Raw genomic sequence first — 17,147 nt, forward strand, 5'->3', positions numbered from 1 at the left:
AGGTAGCTTAAAAGCTCCAGTATCAGATGGGATATAGCCCTTATTGTAGTCTGTGCAGTTAAGGAAGTTAGACTGGGATCTGAAATAAAATTTCCATTTATTATTTTGGAAATAATAATTGGCTGGGCCAGGAATAAGTCCTTACTTATCAATAATGACATTGAATGTAAATGGACTAAACTCTCTAATCAAAAGACATAGATAGTGGCTAAATGGATATAAAAAAACGAGACCCAGTGAACTATGTCTACAAGAAACATACGTCATCTATAAAGACACACATAGACTGAAAATAAAGGGATGGAAAAAGATATTCCATCCCAAAGAGAGCCAAAAAAGAGCAGGAATAGCTATACTTATACTAGACAAAATAGATTTCAAGACAAAATCCACAAAAAGAGAAAAAAAATGGTCATGGTACAATGATAAAAAGGTGAATTCAGCAAGAGGATATAACAGTTGTAAATATATAGGTACTCAACACTGCAGCATGCAGATATAGAAAGCAAATAATATTAGAGCTAAAGAGAGATAGACCCTAAAACAATAATAGCTGGAGACTTCAACACCCAACTTTCAGCATCGGAGAGATCATCCTGACAGAAAACCAACAAAGAAACATTGAACTTAATCTGGACTATAGGCCAAATTAATCTAATAAGATAGTTACAGAATATTTTGTCCAACAGCTGAAGAATACACATTCTTCTCCTTAACAGACACATATGTTAAGCCACAAAACAAGTCTTAAAAAATTCAAAAAATTGAAATCATATCAAGTATCTTTTCTGACCACAATGGAGCAAAACTAGAAATCAATAACAAAAGGAACTTTGGAAACTATACAAACACATGGAAATTAAACAGTGTGCTCCTAAATAACCAGTGAGTCAATAAAAACTTAAAGAAGCAAATTAAAAACTGTCTTGAAACAAATGAAAACGGAAACAAGACATAGCAAAATCTATGGGATACAGCAAAAGCAGTACTAAAACGAACATTTTTACCAATAAGCATCTACATCAAAAAAGTAGAAAAACATCAAATAAAAAATCTAACAATGCATCTTTATAAACTAGAAAAGCAAGAGCAAACCAAACCCAAAATTAGTGAAGAAAAGAAACAATAAAGATCAGAGCAGAGATAAATGAAATTAAAATTAAAAAATTAATGAAAAAAAGTTGTTTTTTAAAAAGATAAATTGAGAAACCCTTAGGCAGACTAAGAAAAAAGAGAGAAGACCTCAATAAATAAATTCAGAGATGAAAAAGGAGACATTACAACTGATACTGCAGAAATTCAAAGGATCTTTAGGGGCTACCATGGGCAACTATATGCCAATAAATTGGAAAACCTAGAAGACAGGGACAAATTTCTAGACACCTGCAACCTACTAAGATTGAAGCTGATGAAATTCAAAACCTGAACAGGGCAATAAAAAGTAACAAGATTGAAGCCAAAATAAAGAATCTTCCAGCCAAGAAAAGTCCAAGATTCAATGTTCTCACTGGTGAATTTCACCAAACATTTAAAGAAGAACTAGTATCAGTGCTTCTCAAACTATTCCAAAATATAGAGAAGGAGGGAATACTTCCAAACTCATTCTGTGAAACCAATACTACCCTGATACCAAAACCAGACAAGGACCCATCAAGAAAAGAAAACTACAGGTCAATATCTCTGATGAATATTCATGTGAAAATCCTCAATAAAATACTAGCAAACAGAATCCAACAACACATTAAAAACAGCATTCATCATGACCATATGGGATTTATCCCAAGTATGCAAAGATGGTTCAACATAAGTAAATAAATCAATGTGATTCATCATATAAGCAGAATGAAGGACAAAAACCATATGATAATTTTAACTGATGCCTAAAAACCATTTGATAAATTTCAACATCATGATAAAAACCCCCCAAAAAACTGTGCATACACCATAAAAGTCATGTATGACAGACTCACAGCTAGTATCATACTGAATGGGAAAAAACTGATGAGAGGAAAAAATGGCCTTTCCTCTAAGATCTAGAACAAGAAAAAGATGTCCACATTCACAACTGTTGTTCAAAATGGTGCTGGAAGTTCTATCTAGAGCAATCAGGCAAGAGAAAGGAATAAAGGGCACCCGAATTGGAAAGGAAGAAGTCAAATTATCCTTGCTTGCAGAAGATATAATTTTTATTTGGAAAAATCTAAAGATGTCACCAAAAAACTATTAGAACTGATAATCAAATTCAGTAAAGTTGCAGGATACGAAATCAACATACAAAAATCAGTAGCATTTCTATATGCCAACAGCAAACAATCTGAAAAAGAAATCAAGAAAGTAATTCCATTTATAATAACTACATATAAAATAATGTATTTGGGAATTAACCAAAGAAGAGAAAGTTCTTTACAAGGAAAACTATAAAACATTGATGAAAGAAATTGAAGAAGACACACACACACACACACACACACACACACACAAATAGGAAGATATTCCATGTTCATGGATTGGAAGAATCAATATTGTTAAAATGTCCATACCACCCAAAGTTATGTACAAATTTAATGCAATTCCTATCAAAACAACAATGACATTCTTCACAGAAATGGAGAAAACAATCATAAAATTAATATGGAACCACAAAAGACCCAGAATATCCAAAGCTATCTTGAGCCAAAAAGAACAAAACTGGAGGCATTACATTACGTGACTTCAAATTATACTACAGAGCCGTACTAACCAAAACAGCATGGCACCGGCATAAAAACAGACACATAGACCAATGGAATAAAATAGAGAACATAGAAATTAATCCATACATCTACAGTGAACTCATTTTCAACAAAGGTGCCAAGAACATACTTTGGGGAAAGAATGGTTTTTTCAATAAATAGTGCTGGGAAAACTGGATACCCATATGTACAAGAATGAAACTAGACCCCATCCGTTGCCATACACAAAAATCAAATTAAAATGGAGTAAAGATTTAAATTTCTAAGACCTGAACCTATGAAACTACAAAAAGAAAACACTGGGAGAAACTTTTTAGGACATTGGACTGGGCAAAGATTTCTTGATTACTACCCTCACAAGCACAGGAAACCAAAGCAAAAGTGGCAAATGGGATTACATCATGTTAAAGAGTGTCTGCCCTGCAAAAGAAACAATCAACAAAGTGAAGAGGCAACCCACAGAATGGGAGAAAATATTTGCAAACTATCTGCCTGACAAGGGATAAATAACTACAGTATATAAAGAGCTTAAATAACTCTACAGAAAAATTTAATAATTTGATTAAAAATGGGCAAAAGATCTGAATAGACATTTCTCAAAAGAAGACATAAAAATGGCAAACAGGAGGCCGGCTGCAGTGGCTCACGCCTGTAACCCCAACACTTTGGGAGGCTGAGGTGGGCAGATCACCTGAGGTTAGGAGTTCAAGACCAGCCTGACCAATATGGAGAAACCCTGTCTCTAATAAAAATACAAAAATTAGCTGGGCATGGTGACGCATTCCTGTAATCCCAGCTACTTGGGAGACTGAGGCAGGAGAATCGCTTGAACCTGGGAGATGGAGGTTGTGGTGAGCCAAGGTTATGCCATTGCACTCCAGCCTGGGCAACAAGAGCAAAACTCCATCTCAAAAAAAAAAAAAAAAAAAAAAAGCTAACAGGTATATGAAAATATGCTCAACATCATTGATCATCAGAGAAATGCAAATGAAAGCTACAGTGAGATATCATCTCACCCCAGTTAAAATGGCTTTTATCTAAAAGACAAGTAATGACAAATGCTGATGAGAATGTGGAGAAAAGAGAACCTTTGTACACTGTTGGTGGGAATGTAAATTAGTATAGCCACTATGAAGAACAGTTTTGGAGAGTCCTCATAAAACTAAAAATAGAACTGCCATATGATCCAGCAATTCTACTGCTAAGCATATACCCAAAAGAAAGGAAATCTTATATCAAAGAGATATCTGTCCTCTCATGTTTATTGCAGCACTATTCACAAGAGCTAATATTTGAAATCAACCTAAGTGTCCATCAACAGATGAATGGATAAAGAAAATGTGGTACATATACATAATGGAGTACTATTCAGTCATAGAAAAGAATGGAATCCTGTCATCTGCAAAAACATGAATGGAACTGGAAGTCGTCATGCTAAGTGAAATAAGCCAGGAACAGAAAGACAAACTTTGCATGTTCTCACTTATTTGTGGGAGGTAAAAAATTTAAAACAATTGAACTCATAGAGTGTAGAATGATGGTTACAAGAGGCTGGGCAGGGGTGGAGAGAGTGGGACTGGTTAACGAGTACAAAAATATAGTTAGATAGAATGAGTATGATTAAATAGAATAACAGGGAGAGCACAGTCAACAATAATTTATTACACATCTTAAGATTGCTAAAATAATATAATTGAATTGTTTGCAACACAAAGAATGGATAAATGTTTGAGGTGATGAATATCCCATTTACCCTGATGTGATTATTATGCACTGTATGGCTGTATAAAAATATATCAGGTACCCCATAAATCTATATACCTACTATATACCCACAAAAATTAGAAATTAAAAATTTATGTAACAAAAAATTTGCAGAGATTCAAATAAGAATACTGCAAATTAATTACTAAATTGAAAATTTGCCCAGTTTACTGGTCTGTGCCATGTTGATTCTAAATGCAGGTTCTCCTCAATAAGGTACATTTTATTTAAATAAGTGCAAGTTAAAATTGTTGAGTATATCTTAGCCTTCTTAGCTGGAAATCACATTCCTTGAAGGCAGAGTTTGTGTTTGTTGCAATGAATCTCTCCCAGTGTCATATGAAATCCCTTGTATATTATATTAGTTTAAACATTTATTATATTAGTAAAAATACATATTTACTAATTATTTTAGGGTAGTGGGTGCTTAATCAATGCTTATTTAACCAAATTTTTTGGTACCTCATTTTTTGTGACTTGTATGCATTTTTTTCTATGACCGTGGATGTAGCTGGAAAAGCAAATCAGTTGCCTACTTAAAATACTTCATTAATTGCCTCTTACTTCTAGGACAAGACATCAAATTACTTCCCTAGCACACAGGGCTCTCCATATTGGAGTGTGGTCTCAGAACCCCTCAAAGACATCCTGGGCTTTTTTTTTTTTGAGATGGAGTCTTACTCTGCCACCCAGGTTAGAGTGCAGTGGCACGATCTTGGCTCGCTGCAACCTCTGCTTCCCAGGTTCAAGTGACCCTCCTGCCTCAGCCTCCTAAGTAGCTGGGATTACAGGCACCCATCACCACGCCCAGCTACTTTTTGTATTTTTAGTAGAGAGATAGGGTTTCACCATGTTGGCCAGGCTGGTCTTGAACTCCTGACCTCAGGTGATCCATCTGCCTCGCCCTCCCAAAGTATTGGGATTACAGGTGTGAGCCACCACGTCCAACCTGGGCTTTTGATTGTATACCTGCCTGTTGTCCTGGCTACCTGACTACCCTTCCTTGTCCTTACTGGGAATTCCAATGTACCTTGGACAGGTTCCCCAATCCTTTGTCTTTTAAGGCCAAGGACTTTATTTTCTGTCTCTACATTTATGATCCAGAAGCTGCTCATTTGTAATGGGTGATCAGGAAAACATCTGTTGAGTTGAATAAATGTGTACTCATGACTGGAAATTATTTACATAATACCACGTGTATAATTTAACTGCCTGATATTTGAAAATGCAAATGTATTTGTTATTTGAGATTACTTAAAATATGTGACCCTTCAAAAGGAGCTAGCTTTAATATTTGGGAGGAGTAATGCTTCTTGAAAGAGATTCCCTTTAAAGGCCTATGACACTAGCATGTGAATAAAGTGCAAATAACACCATTAAAAAGGTCCTTGCAGTTGGCAAGTAGTAATTCATTTAGATGGGTCATCATGTTTTTAATTAAACTCTTTCCTACTATGCAATAATAAAAAGTGCTTAGAGTGGTCATAGGCCTGAGGACATCCCCCAAGTTGCTAGCAGAGGAACAGGATTTTGTTGCAAGCTGAATGGGCCACCAGTTTGAGCTGGGGGATTTTTCAGCTTCAATGATCTCACAGTATAGGCATTCTGATTGAGGTTATTATTTCCAGCAATTGTTTTCTAAAGAATGATTTTTAAAATTCAGGTTACACATCGATGTAATTTGGGCTTAAGTTTACAGTAAATTAGCCAGGCCAAAACAAGGTAGCAGTAAGAAAACTTCCCAGGAAACCTAGTACTTTTGAATGAAAACAAAGAAACAAAAAAGAATTAGTTACAAGATTTTAGCTAAATGAGAGCTTTAAAAATAATACAATTCAGTTAACATGTATTTTTCTTTAGCATAATCTTCATGGTTATAATAGTTTTTACCAAAAGGAAAGAAGGCAGATGATTTTTTAAAATATAGATATCTTCAGATACATTTCTAAGAAAACTTCAGGAAGAAATCATGGCAGTTTAGCATGAATTACGTTGGTCTGAAATTGTGTCATTCACACAGAAATTGTAATGTTCTCCTTGATGTCAGATCAACATGTTCAGTGCTTGGCAGAAAAAAAAGAAAGTGAATGATTAGAGTGGTGTTAGTCCATTTGTACTGGAATACAAAGAATAAGGACAGATGGATGGAAACAAACCTAATCTAGCATAAAGGTAACAATAAAATAAAGGGAAAAGTAAAAGATAATTTGTTTTTAGATTAAAGGAATTTAAATTTAATATATGTGGTAAGTAGAAATTATCTTCTCACCATATTTTCTCTCATTCAACTAATAATTATTGCCAGGGAACGCAATGTTTTGAGCTGCAGACAGTGCTAGCCATATAAAAACGTATAAAATATACTGTCATACCTTGAAGGCCTCTTATAGCTGAGAAGGTAAGATTTAAAAGATGAAAAGAGCTTAACGGAATAATTAATAACTAATATTGCATAGCACTCAAAAGTGTAGAAGGTATTTTTACGTGCCATTTTGTAAGTTTAAAAGTAAATTTCTAGATTTCATTCTTCTGTTAGAATTTCCTTTAGCTTTGTCTTTGGAAAACAACATTAAATTTGGAATTGCGATTACTTCTTAGCTTTACTTCAGTTTTCTCAACCAATTCTTAGGGGTTCTGGTCCCTAATGCTTCCAATTTCTATGATTCAACATCTCATTATTACCTCAGAGGATAATGCCTCTGAATTTGCAAAGTGAATTTAAGTTTTAAACTTGTAAAATATGTTTATTATGGCAATAACAGATCCTAGAATTTTTTTGTTTTTCTTTGAGACAGGGTCTCACTCTGTCACCTAGGCTGAATGGAGTGCAGTGGCAGGATCACAATTCACTGCAGCCTCAACTTCCCTGGACTCAGGTGATCCTCTCACTTCAGCCTCCCAAGTAGTTGAGACCACAGGCCTGTGCCACCACATGTGGGCTAATTTTTGTATTTTTTTTTTGGTAGAGATGGAGTCTTGCTATATTGCCCAGGCTGGTCTCTAAAACTCCTGGGCTCAAGTGATCCTCCTCCCTTGGCCTCCCAAATTGCTGGGATTACAAGTGTGAAGATCCCGGAATTTCTAGGACAGAAATGATTGTAAACGTTTTATCATGTTGTCAGATCATGTCACCTGACTTCTCAGAAAATATCTACCTTACCTGTGGCCTCCACTTCCTTATCATTCAATTGATAAAATCTTTAATCTGAATTTTCTAATATATATATATTCTGAATATGTAGTTATATATTACATATTCTATTTTATATATATGCTGAAATTACATTTTCAAAGATGTCCTTATTATTAAATCTGATAGTCTTTATTCCCCCTTCTGTTTTACTTAGCCTCTTTTCCATTCTATTCATTGGCCTTTCTTCTTTAAATATTAAGGATTCTAGAGATCTGGAAATTTAAAGTCTCTAGAACCTTAAGGTCTCTGGGCCTTGAATTTACTACCTATGTATGTGCTTCCAATAGTTTATATTTTTGTGTCCTTTCATAAATTCTTCTTAGCCCATCACCAGCCTCATTCTTCCAAAGCATAAATGGCCTTCCTTATGGGCTGCTTGAGCCACACACATTTCTTAAAGACTCAGAAATACTCTGCATATCCACCTCTACTTCTCAGTTCTAGGACTCCTCCAGACTGAATTATTGCCTTCTCCGAGCTTTCGTTCAACTCACATCTTCTCTTTACAGCTTGCTTTGCCCACAGTAATTCGTTTTCCTTTAGATTCTCAAGCATTTGACTCTCACTACCTCATACTATTAACTTTGTGTTCGTATCTCACCCCCCCAGTAGAATGCAAAGTCCCTGAGGATTAGCGCTGTACTTCAGCTTTTTTTTTTTTTTTTTTTTCGCTTGGTAGGGGACAACGAACGCAATGCTCAACACATATTTGTTACCTAAAAAAGGCACATGTTCCATGATGTCAATGTAATCTTGTTTAGGTGAGTATATTAAACTTTTTTCTTTTCTCCTTTTTGGCTGCTGTTTGTGAGTTTGATCATTCTTGTTATAAAATTACCACACGCAACCTTTTGAGAAGTATTAGAATTAAAAGATGGCAAAAGGAAATAGTGGTAATGGATACGTACAAGGTTACTACTACGGGCCACTGTGCTCTGCATTGCAAGATTGGTTTCAACATACTCAAGAAATTGAAGTTCAGCCAGGTTAATTTATCCAAGGTCCCACAAAAAGTAAATGGCTGTGTTGAGTTTCAAGAACCCATGTCTGCCTGGTTCCAAAGGGCAAGTCAGTTGCAGTGCTGGATGACTGAGAATTACATAATTTCTTCAAAAAGCACTAGGCACAATAGTTGGCGTTCAACAAACGCTCACACACATCTGTCCTGGAAATTGGGTCTATTTAAACAGGAGGGGGAAATAAAGCTTGCTGAAATAATTATACTTCTTCGTAACTCCCAGACTCATGTTTGACTGATTATAATAATCCTATGCCCTCCTTCACATTCGCGCTAGAAAAAAAATGCTGGCAATATTTCAAATCATGATGCCTATTTTTCTCTCGATCAAGCAACAACTCAAATTATACTTTAAAAAGAAATAAAGAAAATTAGATAAAGTTGCCTTCAGCTGACAAGAGACTAAAGGAATCCAGTAATTTATTTCTGTGAAACAATTTATCTGATGCCTAGGTTTCTCCCCCTCCCGACGAAGACCAAATGCTTCTGATCCGTAAGTAACTTCGCAAGGTAGACTGAGGGTCCTGGCAGCATCTGGGCCTCCCTTGAAGGTCGAAATGAAGCGCGCTCGCCCTCCTCTCCGCCTTTTCCGTTTAAGGTCCTCCAGAGGCTGCTTCGCTGCAGAAAGTAACAACGCGTCGCCGCCGCGGAAAGTGGGGCAACTTTGCCTGTTAGCAGAAACCTTTTGATCCGTCTGAAGCGACAAACCAGACCCAACGCCCGCCCAAGCTGTTCCGAGCCTCCGGGGGGAAAGCGAGCCCAACCTTCTCTGCACCGCTTCCTCATCCGCTCGCTGCACCTGGACGCGGGCGGCGCACGACCCCCGGCCGTGACGTCACCGCACCTGGCACCGGCCTGGGGGTCCGGGAGAGAGCCCTAACGCGACGGGGCGGGGTGGGGCGGGGAGAACGAGGGCGTTCTCGCGAGATTTGCCTCCTCCCGGACCCAGTTCCCCGCACCTTCTCGGCCTCTGTCTGGGTCTCCACCTTAGTCTACGGTGTCGCCTTTTTAAACTGCGGGTGCTAAGAGGCGAGGGGCGGGCTCCGAGGCTGGGCGGGCGCTCGCGGTTGGAGCCGAGGGCCTGGGCGAACCGGCGGGTTCCTCCCCACTACGGGAGTTGCCAGGGTGGGAAAACCGCGGTCTGGGCGGGCGGGGGAGGGCCCTCCCGCCGCCGTGGCTTCTGCGGAGGCCAGGGGTGAGGAGCTGTCGCCGCCTCTGCCTCTGCCTGGCGGGCCGCGCTGAAGGGACTGGTAGGAGAGCGCTGCGGGCGGATGGAGGCGAGTCTTCGCCCCGCCTGAGCTCAGGAGGGGCTAGCGCGGAGCGCGGGTCCCGCCTCCAGCCGCGGGAGCGGCCGCGCGAGCCACCGGAGGAGGAGGAGGAGGAGCAGACGTCGGCTTCTCCCCGCGAGAGCCCCCAGCATGGGTAAGAGACTCGGGCTCTTCCAGTCGCCCGTCCGGACCTTCCAGATCCGGGGAGGCTGTGCCCTTTCTCGGCCTTATGGGGAGGCGACGGCGGTCAGCCCCAGAGCGGCAGCATCCCACCCTCTCCATTCTCCCCACCGCCCCTTCTCGCCCTGCCTTCCACCTTGCTCTTCTCACGGAGAAACTGGTGGGAGAGCTCGCGGGTGCTTTTCCTCGCGCTCCCTTCTCCGCCTCTTTTCCTGTTCACCAGAAAGGTGCGGAATGTGGGGCGGGGGCGCTTGGCCTCCTCTCCTAACCCCTTGCCCAGCTAAAATCGGACCTGACCTTCCCTCCCTTCCTCATCCCCTTCCTTCCCTCCCCCTCCTCGTGGAATGGGGGAGGGCGATCGAAAAACTTGATAAAGTAGCACTTTCAACTTCTTTATTTTCTGCGAGGCTTTGTATACATTTAAGGAGAGAGAGAAATTTGTTCAAAAACTTTTTTTTTTTCCCTGCTAAAACTCGCAAGGGGTGCCTTAAGGACAAGAAAGCTTATTTGTTTTACTCGGGTTCTACCTAGGCAAGTGTGTTGGCACTTAAGCATGCAGTCTGCTCCCGAGGACTGGGTTTGAACTTCAGGGTTGGATCCTTTGAGGAGCAGTTTCCTGTTTGGAGTTAGACTTCCTTGCCGGAGGAGAGAAAAATACATGTTATTTACTATGCGCTTTATAGTTTTGTTTGAAGTTGGAGAAGGCAGAATGTGTGGCAGTCCGGGTTGAAAAGGAATTTTGTTAAGTGGTGTAACAATTCTTTTGATAACGAAGTTCAGTGTGGGCTAGGCATTAACTCCCTCAATCCTTTAAAAATTAAAAGCAACTTAAAAAAGGATAGCTTAAAAAAATCAAAACACGCTCTGTCACTATAAGGCGGAGAGTGTTCTGTCAGAGTAAACCCAAGTTTGATTTTTGTAGAGCGGATCAGGAGGACCCAATCACTTTTTGCATTTGAGTGTTGGTGCTGCTTCATATCAACAAACCATTACCGAAATGAATAATTCATGTAACTAACAAATGATTTAGAAGCAGGACGATTACAGACTACTGCTGATGTGGCACCCTCTGTCCACACTTTGCTTTGTGGGGGATGTTTTGAGCATATTGTTTACAGACACTCGCCTAGCTATCCTCTGTTTTCTTAGACTTACCTAATTTTAAGTTCCCTCCTGCACTTCCCTCCTGCTTTCAGGTAACATTTATACTCAAAGTGCTCTTGAGCTCAAAAACAGTGAAATAAAACATTCGCTATTTGGAATTTTCAAATGAATTATTTTATAATTGATTAGTTGAGCTTGCAGGGTAATTGTGGGCGTATTCTTTTAAGCATGAAATTATAAAATCACTTTAACCGCTTTGGATTAAGATAATACTAAAGTTAAATGTACAGTTCTTCTCTGTCTTAAATGGGATGCAGAATAAAATGAAACTTCTTTGGATGACCTGGGGATGCAATCTTGTTTTGCGTATAGGGCTGTTGAGCTAAATTCTAAATATTTGTTTGCATTTTGAAATTATTTAAGTACTTTTTTTTTTTTTTGCTTTGCTATTGGATGTGCTTGTAACTGATTAGTGTCCCCGTCATCTTTCCTTTTCTTATTTTTTTTTTAGAATTGCGGAAATCATGTTCAGGTTTGTGATTCTGCATAGGAGAAAAATGAGTACGCCCTTACTTAATGTGTGAAGTCATCTCTTGAGAAAAATAGTTGTGTACCAATACTTGGACATTGGAATACCTGTTTTGATTGTCCAGAGGCTTTTTCTTTGTGATTTATTTGTTGTGTTCTGTTTAGCTGAGTTTTCGTATAGACTTGGATATCAATGTTGGTATACTCTCGACTACTTAGAATGTGTTTTGAGGGTATATTACTTAGGGCATTTGTGGTGAAGTTTTTGTAAAGTGTTTGTGAAACATTTCCATATCAGTGTATTCTTTAAGTTTATTGGTCATGTAATAATAAAATTCTCAAGTTCACTTAAAGGGAGTTTGCTCTTTAATATAAATCTCATTTATTTGGTTTTATCAGCCGTCCTTTTTCCTTACGATTTTAAATGCAGCCTAAAATATTTACATGATATTTTATCTAATTTGTCACAAAATGAAAAAATATTAAATTTTTTGGTGTATGATAACTTGGATGCCTATTAAGTGATGGTTCTTATGCTTAGGTGGTACAGCTAGAGAGTGAAAAGCATGGGCTCTGGACGGAGACTACTTGAGGTCAAATTCTCTTCTGCCTACTAGCTGTGTGACTGAGCGCATCACTTCTCTGTGCTTCAGTTTCTTAATCTATAAATGGAATAAAATATCAACCTCATAGGTGGTTAGGAGGATTGAGTGAGTTACTACTTGTAAAGTGCTTAGAACATTGCCAGTGCTGGTGGTTATTTTCATTTTCAAATGATTTCCCTAATTCTTGTACCAACTTGGAAAAAAAAATCCTCAATTTTTAACCTTTGTTAGAAGTAGGATATTTTCTTTAAGTAAAGGACCAGTGGGATGAGATGATATTGCACTAATGCAGAAATTGAATTTTATGTGACATAACCTTACAGAAATCATGTAGATACTTTTTTCAATGTTGGAGGTACTGTGCCAAAGTCCATTATTGGTAAGAACTTCAGGTGCTTAGGAAAAACTCTTAAGTGGGATGACTACTAGTAGACTTATTTGAATTTTATGTTAAAGTAATGTTTTTAGTGTCTACCTTTTTTAAATGTGGTAAAGTGCCTGTTGAGAAATTTGAGGTATTCTGTGTGAAAGAATTAGGGAAGAGCTCTAGGGAGACAGATAGGCAATGCTTATTTTTCTTATTCCAAAAATACAGATTGGCATTTTGAAGCAGAATTAGGCAGAAAGCAAATGGCACAAAGTGTCAGCGTTTCTAGAGCCCGAAAAAGGAATATTTGTGAATTTTTATTTTTGAAAGATTAAGCAGATTTCTAAGGGCAGAATTTCTCTTTAATGATTTTAGATAAGGTGGTGAACTTTTTAGTTTATTTTATAAGCTCACGTATATAAAACATATCAGTCATGTGTCCCCCCCCCGCCAAGATGGAGTCTTGCTCTGTTGCTCAGGCTGGAGTGCAGTGGTGTGATCTCAGCTCACTGCAACCTCCGCCTCTTGGGTTCAAGTGATTCTCCTGTCTCAGCATCTCGAGTAGCTGGATTACAGGTGTGTGCCACCACGCCCACCTAATTTTTGCATTTTTAGTAGAGACAGGGTTTCACCATGTTGGTCAGGCTGGTCTTGAACACCTAACCTCAGGTGATCCGCCCGCCTCAGTCTCCCAAAGTGCTGGGATTATAAGCATGAGCCACTGTGCCTGGCCTCATGGTGGTTTTAATAGACAAATTTTGCAGTTGGTTTAGATGATATATGCACTTGTATAATAGAGTGATTTCTTTATGTTACTTTGTTGTACTGTTTGGAGAAAATATTTTAAAATTTTTTATTTATATGTTATTTATTTACTTATTTTTAGAGACAGGGTCTTACTCTGTTACCCAGGCTGGAGTTCAGTGGCGTGATCATAGCTCACTGCAACCTCAAACTCATGCCTCTGCTTCCCAGGTAGCCAGGGCTACAGGTGCGCACCATCACCTCTGGTCTAGTTTTAAATTTTTTTGTAGATATGGGCTCTCCCTATCTTGCCCAGGCTAGTCTCAAACTCTTGGCCTCAAGCAATTCACCTGCTTTGGCCTCCCAAAGTGCTGGGATTACAGCCGAACCACTGTACCTGGCCTGGATAAAATCTTGATTCGTACAGATAAGTAGTTGCAAATGGAAATTGCCTGCTATTGGTTCACCTTTCTGTATCAGGATTTACTTCAATTAAACTACTCCAGAGCATGAAAAAAGAATATTAGGAAATTTTTGTTTCAAAGTTGAATCACTGGCAAATGTGGTAATTCTTTTCCTTATTTAAGTACTCATCAGATTTTTTTTTGAGGTTTCAAAATTTGAGTAGTTTAAATTTTGTAAAATCACATTAAGGCTGAAAATTCACATTTATAATATTTCATAGTTTCCTGTAGAAATGAGCTGGAAGTTTGCTTTGTACATTTTTTTTTTTTTGAGATAAGAGTCTTGCTCTGTCGCCCAGGCTGGAGTGCAGTGGCGCGATCTTGGCTCACTGCAACCTCTGCCTCCCGGGTTTAAGCAAGTCTGCCTCAGCTTCCCGAGTAGCTGGGACTAGAGGCATGTACCACCACGCCTGGTTAATTTTTTGTGTTTTTAGTAGAGATGGGTTTCACCGTGTCGGCCAGGATGGTCTGGATCTCCTGACCTCGTGATCTGCCCGCCTCAGCCTCCCAAAGTACTGGGATTATAGGTGTGAGCCACCATGCCCAGCATGTACCTTTCTGATTGAGGGATTTGCAAACTAAAATGACATCATATTAACTAAAATCTAATTTTTAAGACATTTAAAATAAATAGTTATAAAACCCAAAGTGCTACATTTTTGTTTATTCATAATCCAGATCTGTCAGAGAATCTTCCTCTGTCAGAGATTATCATTCCCTGTTATTAAATATATTTTGAATGATAAAAATGCTTACTTTAATGTATATAAAAAATTGTCATTGTGTCAAGGGCTTGCAGCTAGGTAGAGAAAAAAGTACAATGATTTTTCATTTGGGTGAGAATTGGGTGGAGCTGCAGACCTGTTTCTTGGGTAAACTGATGAAGCAAGTTGTGAAAGATCTGAAAGGTTTCAGATTTTACATTCAGAAAAGAAAGAGCAAATAAAAACTAGTAAGATGTGATTGAAATTTAGGTAAATTGGGTAATTGTTATGATGCAGCTGTTACTGCTTAGTTGTACATGCGCTATCTGACTGCTATTCAGATTTAACACAAGCAGGATTCAGGGACCAAATTATCTCAGCAGTCAGGCAGTAAGTCTTTCTAGTTGGGGGAGGGGCAGAGCACTAGTTTGGGAAGTCTGGATGGAAGTCTATATGTGCCTACAGTCAGCTTGTCAGCATCAGGGATATGTTTGGCAAAGTGCAGTGTGTACATGTATGTTTGGGAGTGGAATGGTGGCTGGTACCAGGCGCTAGGTAGAGATTCAGACTGGCATCCTGGGGGAAAAGGGAGGAAATGGGGTCTGGCAGTAGGCCTTGAAAACCTAGTCACAGGGAAACAAAATGAGACAGGGTCCGGATTTCTTATTGGAGAAGTACAAGGTGGGTATTTGTAGGAACAAAAGTGAGCTTAGTTATTGGAATTATTTAGGATGAACCAAGAGGTGATACAAGATAGTGATCCCCTAAGCTTATGTATTTTCTGTCCTGGGACTATATTAGTAGTCTACATTAGTAGCTAAATCCGTAAGTATGGTACTAATGGTCCAGAATTATTGGAGTGAAATGGGATCCTCTCTCAAACGCTGGAGGATATTCCCTGGGTATAGATTGCCACCCCCTCTGTTTATTTGGTCCCAGGGATTTGATGTGCCTTTTTTTTTTTTTTTTTTTTTTGCTCTGTCTCTTTTTCATCTAGGTTCCTTTTCCTTTCATACCCAATGTGAAGCAGATTACAAAACCTCAGCATATCTTTCTGTTTCAGAAACAAGTACACAATCCTTTAGGGTGTTAAGCAGTTATAACTGTAAATATAATAATAAATGGCCACATAAGGCACAAAAAACTTGAAAGTATTAGTAATTATGAGTCTCTTGGTTTCACTGAAATGGTGGTTGGCTATTAGAAAGACCTTTTCTGTTGTTGCTTTTTAAATTTTGTTTTGATAGTGTGTACCTGTCTTTGGCAATACTCCCTCACACTCCTCCCTGCTTTTTTTTTTTTTTTTGGCTTACGTTAGGTAGATATTTAGACAGTAGCTCACAGTAGAGACATTTATGTCTCTTAAACAGATAAAATTTTACTAGGACTTCACTAACCCGAGACTATGCTGTACTCATTTTTGAATCATAACCTTGGTTTTAACCACAAGTGAAGTAGGCATTTTCCTTCTGGGCTCCTAAATGTTTTCTTCTTTGGACTAAACTTGATATTACCTCTTTTTTTTTTTTTTTTTTTTTGGTTATGTTTTGGTTTTTGTTTCTGAAGGTCTCAGGTTGCTAGATGTTCTACACTCTTCCTGACCATTTTCATTGAACCCTATTTGATTTACTGAAAGCATATTTACTAATTGTTTGCACTTAAAGGTGCTTTTACCCTAGAAGAAACACTGCTTTTAAAAAAATTCACTATTCTAAATTGATAATGGCTTAAGATGTTGTTCCAGTGTCAGGTATTGTTACGGATTTTTTCTTTCCTAGAACCTGTCCTTTCCAGTGGCTCCAGTAGACTTGTATTTTATAATCTTTCAAATACTATGTAGCTGGTTAAACTTCCCATCATGATCTTGTTCAGTTTCTCAACTCATTTGCAAAACAGAGGTAACTAGCATGGGAGCCTGGATTCCAGTACCTGTTTTAGTACCTTATTAGTGCCACTTAGGTTAGGTTCTTTTTGATGATTCAGCATCTGGATAATTCCAAGGGTGTGACTGTGTAATCATTAGGGGTTTCTAGTAGAATGCAATCATGAGCCCCTTAGGAACGTTTTGGTCAATAATAAACCACGTATTGGGTGGTGGTCCCCTAAGATTATAATGAAGCTGAAAAATTCCTCTTCTCTAGTGAGTTGTAGCCATCCCACTATAGTAGTGCAGCGCATTACTCACTGTGTTTGTGATGATGCTGGTGTCAACAAACCCGCACTACCAGTTGTATAAAAGTATAGCACATACATACATTTATATATGGTACATATATTGACAATAAATGGCTGTGTTACTGGCTTATATATTTACTATACTATGTTTTTTAATTGTTATTTTAGAGAGTACATCTTCTACTTATTAAAAGAAGTTAACTGTAAAACATCCTCAGGCAGGTCCTTCAGGGGGTGTTCCAGAAAAAGGCATTGTTATTGTAGGTGATGACAGCGCTATGCACGCTTTTTACCAGTGGGG

General features: G+C 38.6%; 1 protein-coding gene across 1 annotated transcript in view; it reads left to right on the plus strand.

Annotated features, from left to right (window-relative positions):
• The first annotated feature begins 9,374 nt into the window (after positions 1–9,374).
• CD2AP (CD2-associated protein) overlaps positions 9,375–17,147 on the plus strand; it is a 165,150-nt gene continuing 157,377 nt past the window's right edge. Inside the window, exon 1 of the mRNA XM_011986877.1 lies at positions 9,375–10,129. Coding sequence (XP_011842267.1) covers positions 10,126–10,129 — 4 coding nt within the window. The 5' untranslated portion in view covers positions 9,375–10,125. The remainder of the gene's footprint in view (positions 10,130–17,147) is intronic.

The sequence above is a fragment of the Mandrillus leucophaeus genome, unplaced genomic scaffold (genome assembly GCF_000951045.1).
Source record: "Mandrillus leucophaeus isolate KB7577 unplaced genomic scaffold, Mleu.le_1.0 Scaffold3, whole genome shotgun sequence".
NCBI lineage: Eukaryota > Metazoa > Chordata > Mammalia > Primates > Cercopithecidae > Mandrillus > Mandrillus leucophaeus.